Here is an 18,888-nt window from a genome sequence, read left to right as displayed (position 1 = left end):
AGTATGGGACTGAGTCAGGAAGCCTTGGTTCAGGTCCTAGGTCAAGCCCTTGGGATTGGTCAGTAAACATCACTAAATCTCAGTGTCCTTATTTACAGAAAAGGAAAATGCTCATATCAGAACGTGTTGAGGCAAATGTTAAAATAATACGCATTCTACACATTCTAAAATATAAGATCTAGAAAGTAAATGTACATTCTGGAATTACGCAATGCTACCGGAATAACAAGGTTTTACTGGTACAGGACTGCGGTGGGACTGGGCAGTGACAGGTCTCCATCCTAACCCTGAAAACACCACCTGAATTCCGTGGGGTGAAGCACAATTTCTCTGGGCATCGCTTTCTCCACTGCTAGAACGAGGCGATTGCACTAAGTCTCTCTCAGGCTCTGACATTCACTGGCAGTATACATTCAAATCCACGGTCAATTCTTTTAAATTTTTAAATGTTTATTTATTTTGAGAGACAGAGAGAGACAGAGCGCGAGCGGGGGAGGGGCAGAGAGAGAGAGGGAGACACAGAATCCGAAGCAGGCTCCAGGCTCCGAGCTGTCAGCACAGAGCCCAACACGGGCCTCGAACTCACCAACCTCGAGATCATAACCTAAACTGAAGTCAGAGGCTCAACTGACTGAGCCACCCAGGCGCCCCCCTCTCCATGATCAGTTCTGATGCTCCCTTCTTCTCAAGGAAGAAGAGAGGAACACTAGCACCAAAGGACCCACAAGAATAACTGGCCCATCTTTACCAAGGGTAGGAAAATGCCCAGCCCATTCCTGATTTCCATGGCCCGCGAGTTTGTGAACCATGCGACATTCAACCAGATGTTGTCACTGGAGGTTCAATGGCAGCCATTTCCCTCTCCACCCTTGAGCTACAAGGGAGAAGTATGATAGAGGCTGTTTAGCTGGTGGGAGTTTTCTTTTATTCAGGTCGTGGACCCCACACTGGACACACAATGAAAGGGAATATCGAATACATCATCTTCGATATAACCTTTCTTGCTTACTTCCACAATTAATTCACTGCAGATCTATTAATTGAGCAACAACTTTTCAGTCATCAATGACTTATTAAAATTTAACTATAGGAATATTATTCAGCCTTAAAAAAAAGAAAGACATCCTGGCACGTGCTATAACTTGATTTAACCTTGAGGACATTAAGCTAAGTGAAAGAAGCCAGTCACAAGAAGACAAAACTGTATGATTCCACTTACACGAGGTATCTAGAGTCGCCTAATTTACAGACACAGAAAGTAAAATGGAGGTTGTCAGGGGCTGGGGGCAGAAGGAATGGGGAGTTACTGTTTAATGGGTGCAGAGTTTCGGTTTTGCAAGATGAAAAGTTCTGTAGACTGGTTGCACAAAACATGAGTGTATTTATACTGTTGAATTGTCTATTTAAAAATGATTAAGATAAATTTTATGTTATGTGTATTTCACCACTATTTGACTGTATTGTATTGTATTGTATTGTATTGTATTGTATTGTATTTTAAGTAGGCTCCACCCCCACATGTAGCCCAATGCAGGGCTTGAACTCATGACCCTGGAATCAAGACCTGAGCTGAGATCAAGACTCAGACACTTCATCAACTAAGCCACCCAAGCACACCCACAATTATTTTTTTAGTTTAACTAGTTACATGATTAGTTCAGTAATCACTTGGCAACTCAAGGGCAACCAATAAGTGTGAATTCTCACCATATCCGTCTCCTCCCCAAGCACTCCTCTCCCTTTAATGCCAGATGGGTCTTTGGGCTTTTGGAATCCTGAACAAATATTCCTATTTGTGTTGCTCTTTTGACACAATGTGACCTCTAAAGTATCAATGAATGCCCTTGTTCTTGGCTTCCAGCCAAATCTTTACTATATATTTGGTTACCTATATGTTCATTTCATTGAACGGGCTAGTCTATTACCAAACAAGTATCTCTGAGGACAACTTATGTATCAGTCATTCACATAACAGATGGAAGCGTTCATCGTTGGGATTTCTCTCTAAGATAAACACGAGGAAGGGATTTTTGAATGAGAGAAGAGAGGGCAAAGGAGAAGAGTGATTTCAGAACCCGTTGGTTGGAGGAAGAAAGATCTAGAATGGGCGTCACCATCAGAATGGGGGAACAACGGCATTGAACAATAAGAGGGCAGCAAAAAAAACAAACAAACAAACAAACAAACAAACAAAAACAATAAGAGGGCAGCAGAGGGGCACCCAGGGCTTGAAGCTAATCAACCTGGGGAGAGGAGACAGAGGGACACCCAATGAAAGGGAATATCAGAAACATTTCATAGATGGGAATTTTGTCAAGTTCAGCACCACTCTTACATAGTTCACTCACTGGCATCTGCCCTGGAGAAATGGAGAATCATTCCCCAGCCACTCTAGGCCACATGGGTTTGCCGCAGAAAGAAGGGCCTGGGAGCTCCTTTGGAAGGGAGGCTCACCACCCAGCAGCCTTGGTTAAACTGTGTCCGAAGTGGAATAGAGGGGATTCTTAAGAGGAAGGGAGGAGACTGAGGGACCCCTGGGCACTGGCGAGGAGGAATTAGACCAATACTGCCCTTCTCTCTCTTCCAAGAGGCTCAGAGTCCTTCATAGGTGCTAATCAGTTTAACCTCATTGGAGCCCAACATGGACCTCCCCAAGGACACAAAGGAAAAGAGAGTAAAGAGGTAGCTTTCCTCACTCGTATTCACTACACAGGCTCCTACCCTTCGCCAAGACCTAACATCCCAACCAAAGCCACACCCATTTTTTTCTGGGGCTTACCTGCTAACACCTCTAAATGCAAACGCAGACACTCATCTCCCACAAGCCACATGGCATCTGGGCGAGGGCCGTCTGTTCCCTCATTTCCCAAAACCTTGCTAGGGGAACAACAGTCCCCCTAGTGTGACAGGTGGGCAAAGCCACTTCTAACCAACCATACATTAACAATACCTTATAAATGCAGATTCAGGGGAGGAGGGTGGATGCAAGTCAGGGGCCCCAGGGTCCACTCACTCTCCTCCTCTCTGTGTGCCAGGGCTTCAGACAGGAATGCACTGAGATGCTGGCAGTCACGTTGCTCATTAGCTGAACATTAAGTGATGACTACTCGAGTCAATCAAAATCGTGGGCCCAACAGTGCTTTTAAAATCACCATTATTACACACACACACACACACACACACACACACACCTTTTCTCTCTTATATAGACATGAAATATTCAACCACTGTTAGTACGATCCTGGTAAGTGCTCTTAATCATGAGTGAAAATAATCCCTTATGTGATAAGGAAAGACTGAGTGAAAATTCAGGAGAAGCTGCACAAAAAAAAAAAAAAAAAAAAAAAAAAAAGCCAGAATCACCCTCTGTTGCTAAAAACTGGGCAACTAAAGCAAATGTGGGTTTGCAGAGGCCAAAAGTGGCTGGGGTCTTGATTGGGTATGTCCTCTTCGAATCTCCTCTTCCATGCACACTAGGTTTACAATTTTGAATTTTTACTAAAGTCAGGAAGTGTTTGGGGCACTTGGGTGGCTCAGTCGGTTAAGTGTCCAACTTCGGCTCAGGTCATGATCACAAGTTCGAGCCCCGCTTCCGGCTCTGTGCTGACAGCTCAGAGCCTAGAGCCTGCTTCAGATTCTGTGTCTCCCTCTCTCTGTGCTACACACACACACACACACACACACACACACGCTTGTGCTCTCTCTCTCTCTCTTAAAAACAAATAAAATCAACATAAAATCAGGGAGTGTTCAAACAAGAAGCTCATAATCAAACATCTAGGGTTCTAAATGGACAAGAAAAGAGATGTGTTATTCAACCCAGTGAAACTTTGCCTTTCAAACGTGAGTTTTAATTCACTGCCATCATTATAAGGATGGCCATTCTCAACCTCTGCCCCCTAATCAGCCATTTTTTTAAATAATCCCTCCCTTATCTCAAGGCATTTTTCTGCTCCCTTTAGAACATTAGAATTACCAGCACAACTTGTTGAAGATAAGAATACTCACACAACCATGTTTTATGCTCATGGTTTGGCTCTCATCCAATGTATTCACATGGAAAAGAATTTCACACTCACTCACCTTTCAGCATAACTTACATTATTCGAAACTTTTGCTTCAGTTGTCTGATCACTGGGATTCAAGTGAGTTATTTGGATTAAGTGCTTCAGGTTGACTCATAGTGAAATATGGATATCAGAGGACAGAGCCGAGGGAGGAGGACTCAAGTAATTAATTGCCCCACCTTTTGAAAATGACAGTAAATGCCTTATCTTTCCTAGAACTGGTACAATAAATGTCAAAAGCTGCAAAATGCTGTGCTAGGTCAGGAAACGTTCTGGCCATTATCTCCAACTCTTAATTGTTCTCCATGCGTTCACCGTCAGCACACAACCTGAATATCAAGTAAATGCTTGTGGAATTGCTCAGTGAATATGCATAGACCACTCCCAATGACTCTGAAAGCCCCTTAAGAAGAAATCACCTTGAACTTTTTATAGCTAACATTCTCCCTGCCCCAAAAGGCAAGGCACACAATAGGTATTCAATAATCAATCACTGACTGATTTCTTATCTTCACCAGTGGGCATGGGAGAGAAACCGCAAACAAGTGTTGAAACATTTCACACTGGAATTTATCGCTTGAGAAATTAAGGATGTGGGGGGGAAATGCACAAGTGTGAAGGTCACCCTGATAAAGAAAAAATGTGGTGCGAGGAGACTACAGTACTTAAAATGCACACTGTTCATAATTGCCAGAGATAACGAATATTTTCTATATTTTGCCAAATTGGTCTTCTTTGTTTCTCCATTAACACGTATAGGGGGTCTAATGCATCTTTGGCAATCTATTCAAACTGTTGAGGGATTTTTTTCCCTTTTCTTTTCTTTTCACCCTTTGAACATAATCCACTAAGTCTCCATCCCCAAAGCACCTCCCAAATAGCGGCGGGGGTGGGGGATGCGCTCTGAGAAGCCCTTGCTGAGATACTTAGCGGAACTTTGTTCTCCACATGGGCTATTTACGAGCGTCTCGGTTTCCTTGGGTGACTCCACAACCTCCCCCTTTTCACGCGGCGAGCAGGAGTCAGGTCGGTGAGATCCTCCCAGGCGGAGCGCGGAGGCGCTGACCATGGTCCTGGCCTCCGGGCTCAGGACTGGAGCACCGAGGGCGCCGGAGAAGAGACGGTGCGAGAGCGAGCAGGGCGAGGCGGGGAGAGGCTGTCGAAGCCTCCGCCCCTCCCGAACCCCGGGGAGCTTTCGGGCCTGCACGCGAACCCTCCACTGCACGCTCCGAGATGCATCAAAAAAGGGTGGGGCACCCAGCCACAACTGCAATCGGAAGCCGCCCGGAAGGATTTAAGAAGAATGGAATCGGTTCATGCCTCCCTCCCCCCACTACCATGCGCCCCCCAACCCGGGATCGGTTCATATTTTACCCCCGCCCCCCACCTCCCAGGCCGAGGGAGGCGCGGGCAGCCTTTGTGGGCGCACAGCCGCCCACGGCCGAGCCCGAGCCTCTGGGCACCCTGCACCGAGAAGGGGCAAGTAGGGCGGGGTGCATGTACAGATTCAAGGATGCAATATTCCTGCGAGGCAGGACGGTGGGCACGCTGGGATGCCCGGTTCTCCACCGAGCTGGAAAGGGGGCGAAGGAGGGGCGATCCCCGCGTCTGGTCCTGAGTCTCAAACACCCCCCACCCCCCATACCAACCTGGTCGTAGATGTTCTGCAGGGCTTCCTTGCCCGAGGCCCGCCGGATCTCCACCTTCCGGCTCGATTCAACAGATGGCTCCCCGCCGGCGCGCCGGCCCTGCCGGGAGTACGGCGGCTGCGGGTCCGGGCCCAAGTGGGCGACGTCCCGCTGCTGAGCCACCACCTGCCCCGAGCCCCGGCCCACGGACAACGAGTCGAAATCGATGGTCTTGTTCTCGGAGGACCCTTCCACCGGGCAGAACATGCCACAGAATTTCTGCCGGGGCTTAGGGCTGCCTGAGCCCAGGTTTTTAAAAAAGGCAGGGACTTCTTCGTCCTCTGCCGCCTTCCCGGATTGCTTCCTCTCGGCCATGGCGCGGGAGCTCGGGGAGGGTCCGCTCTGTCCGTCCGTCCGTCTGCCGGTCCCTAAGTCGGCCTCTCTCTGTGCACAAACCCCCTGGCTGCTGCCGCGGCTGCCGCTCTCTGCCTGCCGCAAGGTGTACAGAAAGGAAGGAGGGCTGGCGAGCGAGCGAGCGACCCACCCCTCCCGGTCCCTCCCTCTGACCCCGCTTTCTCCCCTCCCTGCCCACGCCCCCCGCCGCCGCTCCGGCTCCAGCGACCAGCAAAGTTGGGTCTGGGAGGGCGGCCGCTGCGGCAGCGGGAGCGGAGAGGCTGCCAGTTCCCGGCAGCGGCGGGAGGAGGGAGGCGCGGGCGGGGCGGGGGCGGGGCGCGGCGCAGGGGAGGGGAGGGGAGCCGAGCTCCGGGTAGTGAGGGGAAGGCCCCGCCGCCTAGAGCCCCGCGCTCCGGAAGTGAAGCGGCCAGACCACCCGCTAATGGATGCGGAGCGGAGGGTCGGCTGACCGATCTCTGCGCCGGGGTAAGTATGGGGCAGGGCACGCAGGGGCGAAGGCCGGGGGCGCGGCCTCTGGACTCCACGCCCGTCGCCCCCACCTGCCTGGCCCAGGACCCTCTCCCCCACCGCATTGCAGAGGTGGGCCAGGTGCGAGGGCCCACCCGAGGGAGGACCCCCACCCCTCAGCGAGGGTGTGAGCTAATGGATGGGGCAACAGGGACCAACCGGCTGACACCTGGACACCCAGGAGGAGGGAAAGGGGCAGCACTGACGATGGGGAAGGGATGGCGCAGACCGTTTGGAGAGGTGGAGGCCTTACGAGGCAGGGGGCACCAAACCTTGTTCACCCACGGGCCTTGTGGTGGGCTGCTGTGGGCAGAGATTGAAAGGAGAAGGTTCTCGCTGCGCCCACATTGGTGGGGGGGGGCGCTAGCGGGCGGGGAGAAATGCAAAGGGGCGTAGCAAAGGAGAAGGGGGAATAAAGACTTAGGTGTGTGGTCTGGGACTGTAGCAAAAAGTGCATTCTGCAAATTCGGGCACCGAACGGCGACTTGAAGCAAGAAAGGGTAGAGACCTGCTATATTGCCCGGAGGTGTCACGTCTCTTAACTGCGCCACTGCGCCAAGACCAAGAAGGGCCAGAAGAGTCTTGATTTGGTATTGTCTGCCCCGCCTTCCCCGCCAAAAAGAAAAAAGGGGGGGGCCAGGATTGAATCCCACTCCCCCAAATCCCCAGCCCTTCTGGGCGCCCTGCGCGCCCCACCTAGATCCCCCGCCCTCGTTGCGCACTGCGCCACAGCCGCGGGGTTTCCCGGGTTGCCAAACGCCAAGTGCCTGGGACGTAAATTGCGCGCGCGCGAATTCAGTGGTGGAGTAGGAGATGGGGTCCTGTCTGTGGTCATGGCTTGAGTTGTGAGACGCCCCACCGGGAAAGGTGTGTGGGACTTGGTATGTATGTGAGGCTAAACCATCCACAGCTACTGGGTTGGTGGGTAGATAAGGGGCATTTTGATTTATGCCGGTAACACGGTCTCTGAGAGTCTTTTATTGCTTATTTCTGTCCCCACGTCCCTTCCACGTACCAATCCCTGCCCCTGGTCGATTACAGCCCCGCCCCCTCTTTCCACAGTGTCAAAATCCTGCAGAAATGATGCCCAACCCTTGGCGGCTGGAGACGGAAATCTGGGCATGCTCAGTAACTAGGGTGGGTTTGGGCTAGGAGAAGCTGTTTCTACCACAAGACTATCGCTCAGAGCAGGGTGACCAAGGCTCTATCCTCATCATCAGCCCTTGTCCCTGGCAGGATTCAGTACGGATACCCTCCCCCCAAATCGTGAGGGATACTTCGGTGAATGGAGTTAAATTTGGAGGGCAATCAATCACAGTTTGAAGATGAGCCCATCATGGCAGGTGGGAAGGTGGCCCCAGCTGAGAACTGGAGACTGAGGGAGGAGAGGAATGTCTGGGGGCGGGGGGGGGGGGGGGGGGGGAGGGGGGGTGCTGAGGGAACCAGAGGCGGGCCTTTGGACTTTGCATCAGATGTGCTTCGCATTTGAATGAACTGCTTCCACAAGAATGACATCATTGCCTACCCAGGGCAGACCCATGACTCGTGACCGATTTCCGGAGCAGGAACCAGACTTAGAGAGATTGGGGCGCTTTGACCAAGGTCACTATCTAAATGAGCCAAGAATTACAGCAGAAAAGCTGATTCCTTTTCCAACTTATCCCATCTTTACTTGAGAAAATGCAAGAGTTTTACATTTTTCTCATGTCCGATTATTTCCATTGCAGGTAAAGATTGCCTTTGGAAGAAGAAGCCACCCAAAGGTAGCCTAACCTCAGCATGACCTCTATTATGTAGACCTTGGGATGTGTCTTCCTGCCTTTTTACATCTCATGTTTCCTCTCAACATTAAAACAGGAGGAAGGTTACCCCCATATCTTAGAAGGGAAGGGGTGGCACGGAGAAACCCCTGGGCTCCGATCCCTGGGGCTGCTGGCTGAGAGCGGAATCCAGGGTTTGTGCTCCTGCCCCTTTGGCACCTTCCAGAAGGTCTTAGAAAACGTGCCTGCAGCAGGAGCAGTTGACATTAAAGCTGTAGGCTGGCATCTGTGGCATATGGACCCCGTTTGGACTGAGGGGGATTCTTCGGGCCGACAGAAGCATATTCGTAGCCCATTAACACACACTCCACGGCAGTAACTGGGAGAGAGTAGGAACTCTTTCGTTTTTATGTCACCCGGTGTCCACCACTCTCCACAGATGTGCTTCCTCTCTTACCTTGTACTCAAATGACGCATTCAGGCGTAAATGCTAGGAAGCATTTTTAACATTCACAGCAAAAGAAACACCTCGTTGTGCATTTGCGAGGCCTGCCCAGACCTAACGAAAGAGAATGGATTCATAAATTCCAAGCTTAACTTATTTGGTCCTGAGATTTTGTTTTGTTTTGTTTTGTTTTGTTTTGTTTTGTTTTGTTTTAGATTGCTGGACCTAAATTGGCATACCTATATTATTATGTTATGTTAAAGTGTAGTACATGTTATATTGTTACACCTATATTAAATTGGCTTTTAATGTTTGAGTGATTTCTAGCTTGATTTTAAATAATTGGATGTTAAATCAAAGGAATGCACCAACTCAATATGGCTTGGTAGATTTAATTAAATTGTAAAGGAGTGTCATGTTTTTAAATCATTTTAACGGCGCTCATCACTGGATATTATCAAGCCATAAATAAATACTATTATTATTTATGTGTAACAGGGGAGCTTGGCTTGGCCGGAGCTAAGAAAGACCCAAACACATCCATTGCGTGGAGCTGGGTGACATCTTCCTTTTCTGGAAGCTGAATAAATAAGCTGGTGACTCTCACAGGACAGTTGGAGCGCCTGAACAGGTATCTGTTCACATCTGATTTCATTTTTCACATGGGGAAAATCTTGAGTCCTGTCCATCCATAACCGGGGCTCAGACGTTAATTGGCATGACTGATGAGCGGAAGGTGGGGGAGCCAGACGTGGGAGGGTCCCCAAGAGAACTCTAAGCAAAGGAGAGGTCTGACAGAGTGGGACACGTGCAAATCCAACGTGAGACGGAACCCCTAGTCTCCCCCCACTTCTGTCCTGAACCAAAGCGCAGTGCTTCCTGGGAAGGAGAGGGCTGTGTGGTAAAACTGACCATTGTTTCACTAGGAGTCCAAGCCTGCTGTGACACTTCTCTCCGGGAGTTCTGGGTGCCAGAGTGGAGGCCTTACCCCGCTAGCTAGCAAAAGGAGAGGTGAGGAGAGGCAGCAGAAACTGGGGGAGTCACAAAAGCAGCTCTTGCAGGTGCCTCGGGCAGTCGGAGAAGGGTCAGTGCCACCGTGTGGCTGCCAGCGTCGGGGAGAGCATCAGCGGCCACCGGACTGCAGAGCCACAGGCAGTGACGCTGTCCTAGCTGAGTTCTTGCCCCCGGGCAAGTAAGGGTGATTGGTCCAGAAGACTTTGGGGCCGCTGTTGGGGTGGCCTGGGACCCATTCCCTGGTGGGGTGCAAGTTCAGGAGCTGAGCCAGGATATTCTGAGTCCTGATAGGCAGTGCCTGTCCACACCACAAACTAATCGGTACCCACAGAGTTGGAGCAAATACTCGGACGATGGCGCTGGCGCTGTTAGAGGACTGGTGCAGGATAATGAGCGTGGATGATCAGAAATCGCTGATGGTTCTGGGGATACCAGTGGACTGTGATGAGGCTGAGATTCAAGGGGTTCTCCAGGAGACTTTAAAGTCTCTGGGCAGGTATAGGCTGCTCGGCAAAATATTCAGGAAGCAGGACAATGCCAATGCTGTCTTACTAGAGCTTATGGAGGATACTGATGTCTCGGTGATCCCCAGTGAGGTTCAGGGAAAGGGGGGTGTCTGGAAAGTGATCTTTAAGACCCCTAACCAGGACACTGAATTTCTGGAACGACTGAACCTCTTTCTGGAAAAAGAGGGGCAGACAGTCTCCGGTATGTTCCGAGCCCTCGGGCACGAGGGGTTGTCTCCAGCCACGGTGCCCTGCGTGTCCCCAGAGTTACTGGCTCACGTGTTGGGACAGGCGATAGCTCATGCCCCTCAGCCCCTGCTACCCATGAGATACCGGAAACTGAGAGTATTCTCGGGGAGCGCCGTGCCCGCCCCAGAGGAAGAGCCCTTTGAAATCTGGTTGGAACAGGCCACTGAGATCGTCAAAGAGTGGCCGGTAGCAGAGGCAGAAAAGAAAAGGTGGTTGATGGAAAGCCTGCGTGGCCCTGCCCTGGACCTCATGCATATAGTGCAGGCAGACAATGCAGCCATAAGCGTGGAAGAGTGTTTGGAGGCGTTTAAGCAAGTGTTTGGAAGCCTGGAGAGCCGCAGGACCTCCCAGGTGAAATACCTGAAGACGTATCAGGAGGAGGGGGAGAAGGTCTCCGCCTACGTGTTGCGGTTAGAAACCCTGCTCCGGCGCGCCGTGGAGAAACGCGCCATCCCCAGGAATATCGCAGATCAGGTCCGCCTGGAGCAGGTCATGGCCGGGGCCAGCCTCAGCGAAGTCCTTTGGTGCAGGCTGAGAGAACTGAAAGATCAAGGGCCGCCTCCCAGCTTCCTCGAGTTAATGAAGGTGATCCGGGAGGAAGAGGAGGAAGAGGCCTCTTTTGAAAACGAGAATATTGAAGAGCCAGATGAAGGGGATGGCTATGGCCCCTGGGATAACGAGGCAGAGGACTAAAAACCATCTCAGGGCGGGACCCACAGCCAGTGCGCCCCGGGGAGGTTTGCTGTACCCCGCTGAGACCACGTGGCTATTTTTGTCCGAGGCCTCGGCGTCAGGTCTTGATTCTTCTAAGAAAAAATACCAGAGAGTTTCTTGGGCCCTACGTAGATTATTAATAAAGGACGAAGTTCCAAGTAAGGAATAGGAAGCCTGAAGGAACCCGCGACATTTCCCGTTTCCCAAATAGACCAAAGTCGTGCACCCATACCGCAGAAGAAAGAAGTGATGCAGGAAGAGAACACCTTTTGTAATCTGTTGAACCTCTAACCCCTTTGACTCCTCGGCTGTGTTCCTTCCTCAAATCAGCACATCCCCTCTGAGTAGCCAGCGGTGTGAGGCACTCTTCACGGAGGTGAGAATCGTAACCCCGCAAGCCTGGGCCATGCTCTCGGAGCGAGCTCACCGGCTCACCGAGGACATGGCCTCGGCATGTGAGACGCTCGATAATCCCGGGTGTCAGTCACGACACCTGTGGAAGTGCCACTACCAAATGAATACGGCCACCCCCACTGCTATGTGTCTTTCTTTCTTCGCTCGGGAAGCACTCCTCCACTTCTCTGCCGTGTGTCGGATGGCCGGTTCCAGGCACTGTGTTAGGCCCTCGAGACACAGCCGACTCAGCCCAATCCCTGCCTTCAAGAGAGAGAGCTATGGTGTGAGAGAAGCACCTTGGAGAAAGGGCAGACGCTACAGGAAGGCTGCCTGCGAGGGAGGGTGTGCAGGCCGCGTTTGGATTCAGTGAGCAGACCATTCTGGTTGGAAAAGATTTTTAGGGGCGACCAGAAGGAAAGAGGAGGGGAAAGGAGCCTGTATTTATTGAGGGTCTATTATGTGCCAGCTGGTTTACACACATCTCATTTAATGTGCCCGGGAACCCCTTATGGTATAATTTTGCTCTTTCTGAAAGAGAAAGAAAACGAAGCTCAGATGAGTCGAGTGGGGTTCTCGGGATCGAAACGCTAAGCAGTGGCAGAGCCGAGCCACAAGTCCGGAACTCTCTGCCTCTTGCTAACCCTCTGTCCGCTGTGATGGTGGCTTTCAAATTGTGCTCTACGGTTCTGCAGAGATTTTTCAGCCTGTCCACCTTTAACATGTACTTTAAACTCTCCCGATCTCTACTAGAAAACAGGTAGACTCAAGTGTGTTGATACCCAAATGTTCACACACTGGCGGCACCCAGCCACGGGCTCGCTTCTGTTTCCAGATGGACTCATTTTGTGCAGACCATGGAAGTAAGGTCCCCTTGTGACATCTGAGCACATAGCTGGACTTCTCTTAAGCGTTCATAGATTAAGGAAGTGATGGCACCTCACAGGTGTTTAAGTCACGTCCGTGCATGTCCCGTGACGTAGTGTGCCCCAGTAGAACATAAATGAGCACCATTCCGTTAAATGCTAGTTGATCTCGGGGCGCCTGGGTGGCTCAGTCGGTTGAGCGTCCGACTTCGGCTCAGGTCACGATCTCGCGGTCCGTGAGTTCGAGCCTCGCATCGGGCTCTGTGCTGACAGCTCAGAGCCTGGAGCCTGTTTCGGATTCTGTGTCTCCCTCTCTCTCTGCCCCTCCCCCGATCATGCTCTGTCTTTGCCTCAAAAATAAATAAACGTTAAAAAAAAATGCTAGTTGATCTCTAGCGTCACGATAGCTTTTTGTATACAAAGAACAATTGCTCACCTTCTCTGAACATCAGTTTCCTCATCAGGAAAATGGGAAAATAATAGAATAGGGTTGTCGTTAGGGTCAGATGACATAATGCCCTTGAATCACTTAGCATGATGTCTGGAACACAGAAAGCCTTTAATGCGTTAAGACCCATGATTTTCATGATACTTCCTGTCTGTTCAATGCATGCTCTCTTTATTCTAAGAGTTGTGCCGTAACAAGTAAGTACGGAATCTGTCACTCAGTTGTGACGACATTGCATTAGGAACCATTTTAGCTACGTTTGAGTGCTTGCTGTCTGTTATCTTTGTGATAAGTATCCCAGCCATTGTTAAAGACTATTGTTAGTGATTTGACTTTGAAACAATCAATTAGTCTTTCTGATTTGTGGCAAACTTTAACTGAAGAATATCCTGAGATTGTAAGAAAAGCATTTTTTTTTAAAGTTACCATTGGTGATCATTTCGTCCTAAGTTATAATTTTTTTTAATACTGCTCACCAAAGTGATAACATTTGTCATCCAGTACACCCTGATTTCATGGTTTCTTGTAGTCATAAAAATTGCCTCATTGTTCTCAATTATTGACAATATACAAAGTAAAATGTTATAAATGTGAAGTTATAAAATAAATACGTGCTAATAAAATTCTGAGGTTTTTTTGTTTCATGTATTATGATTCTTTGTTAGCTATGACTTGAAGAAGGAGTTTCATTAGTTAAAAAAAAAAAAATATGATAGGTAAGGTTAGAAAATCAAACCAAAGCCAAAAGGTCTTGAACCCTTCTAGATAGGAAAACCTGAGAGCAGAGTGCTGGGATAAGAATACTTCAGCTTTGTCTCCAGGGATGAGAGAGAGCCCAGTCTACCCATCATCAATTTCCCTTTTAAAATACATAGAAACAACAGATGGAGGCCAGTCCCCTCGGAGACCTCCGACTCATTTGCTCAGGCAAGTAACTCCACAGAAGAACAAAACGACCTAGTGGGGAAATGTTGCGTCTCTGGGATGTAGCCAGTTTCCAGCTTGTAGATGTGTAGGAGGAAAATTCCTCTTGCCGTTGACTTTCTTGGAATTGTTTCTTTTCCTCTTTTCTACAGTGCAATGGGGAGGATTCCTCATTGGGCTGTACGCAGTGCAGATCGGCCTATTACACGATGAGTGTCCTGAGGGATGTCCGACACCCTCTCCCCATCACCAGAGCAAAAACCTCTTAAAAAATTGGTCTTGCCTTATACTTACTATGTCTGTCTCTGGTTCTGACCCCTGGAGACTGAAGCCTCCAAGATTACATAGTCCCCTGCTGAAGGTAACTTTTCACCAAGGCCATTGGCTTCCTCAAGGCCTTAGTATTATCTGACATCCCCATCTATACCAGCCAGTCCTGCCAAGCCTTTCATGCTGTTGTCATCCACTGTCTACCCAGATGCTACCCCAGATGATTATCGGTGCCCTTCCTGTCCATGCTCCCAGTGCTGATCATTAAGGTCCTCCACCATGCCTTCTTGATCCTCCATGATGTCCTAGACGAACTAGCCTGTATCATCGGAGTCCTTGCAAAATACCTCGGCACCATATTCGTTAATTGGATTCTGGTCTTCCTGGTAGCCTGCTGTCCTCAAGTCTCTTGAGTGGAAGCTGCTCAGTCTCCCATCTCAGGAAAGATTGGAGATTGCTGGTGGCATTTAGTTCACCATCATCACCTCCTCACCTGCAAACGCTTTCCTGGCCTAAGCTGACCCCCTCTGCCCCACACCTCCCCGTGGGGCAGTCCTGGCAAGCCTGGACAGAGTGTTGGCAAAGCAACACTGCGAGGAGCCTATTGAGGATGGCACCTGGCCAGATGTTATCTATAGTAACAAAAAGTAGGAAGGAAAAGATAATGACTATAAGCCATTATCTAAGGGAGTCCTACAAGTCGAGCCTGGAAAAGCAAAGGTGGTTGGAAGCCAGAGTTTGAAAGAGTGGAGCCTGAAATGAAGCATAGAGGTGAAGGAAGAGTGTCTGAGACAGTATTGTCAAATGCACTCAGAATTCGTGCTTTGTTGACCACCAGCATAATCTTTGCACGGTCTAAAGATTCATGATCAGAGCAGAAGACATCTCCCTCATCCCTTTTCTTTCAGGGTGGGCCAAGGGCTCCTTGAGCTTGCTCAGAGAAGACTTACACTCATTGAGAAATCCTCTCGGGGTGCAAGATGGTGTCCATAGATGGGCTTCTCAGAAGCTAGCCTCCCCACTGTAGCAGGCTCTGGAGCTGTCCCTGGTCCTGACCTGCATTACACAACCTGCTGTGCCCGAGTGGTCCTTGACATTGCGGATGAACATTTTCTTAAAAACTAGAGTAACTCCAGAAGTGGATGCCAAAATCAATTCAATCGTAAGAAAAAAATGGTGTAAGATTTCAATCCATTTTTCAAGACACCAGCTGGAGCTGCCCGTTAATTGTCTGGGGTGCTTTAAGCAGCAGCTGAGACTTTGTCCCCATCTGCCCCACCCCCACCCACTCTTGAAGGGAAAGGTTACCAAAGGGAGGCACAACCCAGACGACGTGGTGGTGCTGAGGCTAAGAGCCTAGGAGAAAGTCCCCAGAGAATGCGGGGAAGGCTCACTTCCATCCCATCTTGTCCCAGACCTGCCCCTGCTCTGCACAGCCTAAAGGCAGTCTCACTGAAGGCCTTCCCTGGATTCTTGGTACAACAGTTTTCCCAACTAACTCAGTTACTAACAGAGCTTTCTTGAAATAATAAGCACTCATCACAAAAGCAAATTTCTAGGATGCCTGGGTGGCTCAGTCAGTTGAGCGTCCAACTTCAGCTCAGGTCATGATGTCGCCGTTCACAAGTTTGAGCCCCGCGTCGGGCTCTGTGCTGACAGCTCAGCCTGCTTCAGATTCTGGGCCTCCCTTTCTCTCTGCCCCTCCTCCACTCACAATCTGTCTCTCAAAAATGAATAAACATTAACAAATTTTTAAAAATAAACTTCCTTTTTTTCCAGCTTTATTGTGGTATAATTTTCAAGTACAAATTGTGTATATTTAAGGAGTGAAATGTGATGTTTTGATGTATCTATAAATTGTGAAATGATCTCCACAATCAAACTAATTAACACAGTCATCACCTCACGTGATTACCATGTGTGTGCTTGAGCAGGCACGTGAGAACACTTAAGATCTATTCTCTTAGCAAATGTCAGGTACACAGTATAGTGTCATAATGTTGCACATGAGATGTATAGTCATCACGCTGCACATGAGATCTCCAGAACTTACGCATCCTATATAAGTGCAAGTTTGTACCCTTTGACCAACATGTTCCCATTTCTCTCACCGCCCAGGCCCTAGTAACAGCCATTCTACTCTCTGCTTTCATGAGTTCTACTTTCGTAGACTCCGTATGTAAGTGAGATAATGAAGTATTTGTCTTTCTATATCTGGCTGATTTCATTTAGCATAATGTCCTCCAGGCTCACAAATGGCAGGATTTGCTTCTACAAAAGTAAACTCTATACTATAAGTTAACAAAAGCAAAGTAGTGGAAACCAGGTAGGGGAATAAAGAACATTGAGTTCTGCTAACTAGCCGTCACATTGCATTCCCTGGTGAAATCCCATACAAGGGATGGCAAGCCTCTGTTGACACTTGTTGAGCTTGGGAACCCTGCTATCCCAAATAATAGCTAATGTGGGAAACAAAGGCAGAAGGAAACGGCAGATAAAATTAAATTTCCTTATAACCTGCAGCCCATTGACAAATACTTGAGGCAGGCAGAGCAAGATGTTTCTCCAGCAACTCTCTACTATCTTAATGCTAATACTTTGCTAGGGGGAAAAACAACCTTAGCCTGACCATAACTAGGCCTCCACTATCCTGGAGTCTTCTTTAGCATATGAAAGTCTCATTGGAAACTTCCCCTGGACTTTATCTCCCCCGACTCCATAGTATAAAACCAGTCTCTCCTCAGGGTCCCCAGGCAGCTCTCCTTGCCCACGGGTCCTGTCCCTGTGCTTTAATAAAATCACCTTTTGCACCAAAGACGTCTTCAAGAATTCACCTTTTGCACCAAAGATGTCTTCAAGAATTCTGTCCTGGTCGTTGGCTCTGGCCCCCACAAACCCCACTGTCACCCACAAACATCATCAGTAGCTAGTAGACATTTTAAAGGTCCTAAGTAGACAGGAGCCCAAGACAACAGTAAATGTCCATGACTAGGCGTGCTGCCATCTTGGGGAAAACATCTACCAATCCAGAATTGCCAATTACTGATTCAAATTACAGGGCCTGAAACTAAGGTAGTAATCCTTTGGACTCCCCAGTCTTGTTACTGGCCTGGGCTTATGACCTACCAGTGGCAATGTGGGGTGAGGACCAGGCATTAGAGGTCCCACAGGCCATATTCAGGCCCTTGAGTGGGCTTTTATAGATCACCTAATGGGCAGAGCCATGGAATCCCCACTTCCCCACAGGGACTGCTAGATTTTGTCAGTAGCTAAACTGCCTGGGAGATATTCCTCCTTCACCAGGGCCCATTCAAAAGGTCTTTGATGCTTCAGAATGCACAACGGCATGGCTATGAAATGCTTTCCATCGGTAACCAGAATATTTTTGGCTCAGCTTAGGAATCCATCCAAGTTGTAGTGAAGCTTTGGGCACATTGGGCTGGGCACATAGACCTGCTCTGTTACCAGGAAGTCTATGGTGTGCCAGGAGTGGACAGGTTGGCCTGAACTGGGTTTCTGCTTATGAAGTAGACAAACACCGTCATCAGCCCAAGGATTGGAACTGATGATGTACATTGAGGAATAAGAAGAAGTGGAGAAGAGGTCATGTATGCCTCCTACCCACCCACCCCTACTCCTGACACTTCCAGTCTATGTCAGAAACAAAGGAGAGGGCAACAGAAATTAAAATTTAAGGAGTAGAACAAAACATAAGAGAACAGACAACCCAGACAGAACAAGTGTAAGAAAATCATGCATAGATACATCATAGTCAAACTGCTGTAACCAAAAATAAATTGCTATAAACCAAGAAAATCTTGAGAGCAGCCAGGGAAACTAAGATATTACATACAAAAGGATAACCATAGGAATTCTGCTGATTTCTCATGAGAAAATATACAGACCAGAAGACATGGCAATAACACCTTTAAACCACTGGATAAAGATTTTTTTGTTGTGTCAGGTTTAGTAAAAATTTGCCTCTAAAATCATCCGAACCCAGGGGCGCCTAGGTGGCTCAGTCGGTTGAGCGTCCGACTTTGGCTCAGGTCATGATCTCACAGTTCGTGGATTCGAGCCCCGCATCGGGTTCTGTGCTGACAGCTCGGAGCCTGGAGCCTGCTTCAGATTCTGTGTCTCCCTCTCTCTCTGCTCCTCCCCTGCTCACACTCTGTCTCTCTCTCAAAAATAAATAAAGATTTAAAAAGATTTTTTTTAAAAAAAAGTAGGCTCCATACCCAACGTGGGGCTTGAACTCATGACCCTGAGATTAAGTCATGCGCTCTACCAACTGAGTCAGTCAGGCACCCCTAAGGAAAGTTTTTTGTTTGTTTGTTTTTTGTTTGTTTTATCTGAGAGAGAGAGAGTGGGGCAGAGGGGCAGAGGGAGAGAGAGAACTTAAGCAGACTCCATGCTCAGCACAGAGCCCGATGTGGGGCTCCATACCACGACCCTGGGATCATGACTTGAGCTGAAATCAAGAGTTAGATGCCCAACTGACTGAGCCACACAGGTGACTCTCTAAGGAAAGGTTTTAATGATGAATTCAAATCATTCTAATTTTCTATTTTTTATTGAGCTGACTCTGGTAATTTTAAGATTTGTGCTTTTCACCTAAGTGATCAAATTTATTGTCATAATAAATGTATTATTCATAATATTCCCTTCGTATCGTTTTCAAGA

General features: G+C 48.8%; 2 protein-coding genes across 2 annotated transcripts in view; one reads left to right on the top strand and one right to left on the bottom strand.

The window, feature by feature from the left end:
* DPYSL2 (dihydropyrimidinase like 2) overlaps window positions 1-6,070 on the bottom strand; it is a 130,061-nt gene extending 123,991 nt beyond the window's left edge. Inside the window, exon 1 of the mRNA XM_047091421.1 lies at window positions 5,717-6,070. Coding sequence (XP_046947377.1) covers window positions 5,717-6,070 — 354 coding nt within the window. The remainder of the gene's footprint in view (window positions 1-5,716) is intronic.
* Window positions 6,071-10,188: 4,118 nt separating this feature from the next.
* On the top strand, window positions 10,189-11,283 carry PNMA2 (PNMA family member 2). The gene has a single exon (XM_047090889.1). The coding sequence runs from the start codon at window positions 10,189-10,191 to the stop codon at window positions 11,281-11,283; it is 1,095 nt and encodes a 364-aa protein (XP_046946845.1).
* The last annotated feature ends 7,605 nt before the right edge of the window (window positions 11,284-18,888 follow it).

Source organism: Lynx rufus, unplaced genomic scaffold (assembly GCF_022079265.1).
Source record: "Lynx rufus isolate CCGP_SWC_20201006 ecotype Redwood Valley unplaced genomic scaffold, mLynRuf1.p SCAF_3, whole genome shotgun sequence".
NCBI classification, from domain to species: Eukaryota; Metazoa; Chordata; class Mammalia; order Carnivora; family Felidae; genus Lynx; species Lynx rufus.
The sequence above is the reverse complement of the archived record's forward strand: the minus strand, read 5'-3'. Positions and strand labels throughout refer to the sequence as shown.

Coding starts and splice junctions, on each gene's coding strand:
- PNMA2 (XM_047090889.1), top strand. CDS start 10,189: ATGGCGCTGGCGCTGTTAGAGGACTGGTGCAGGATAATGAGCGTGGAT.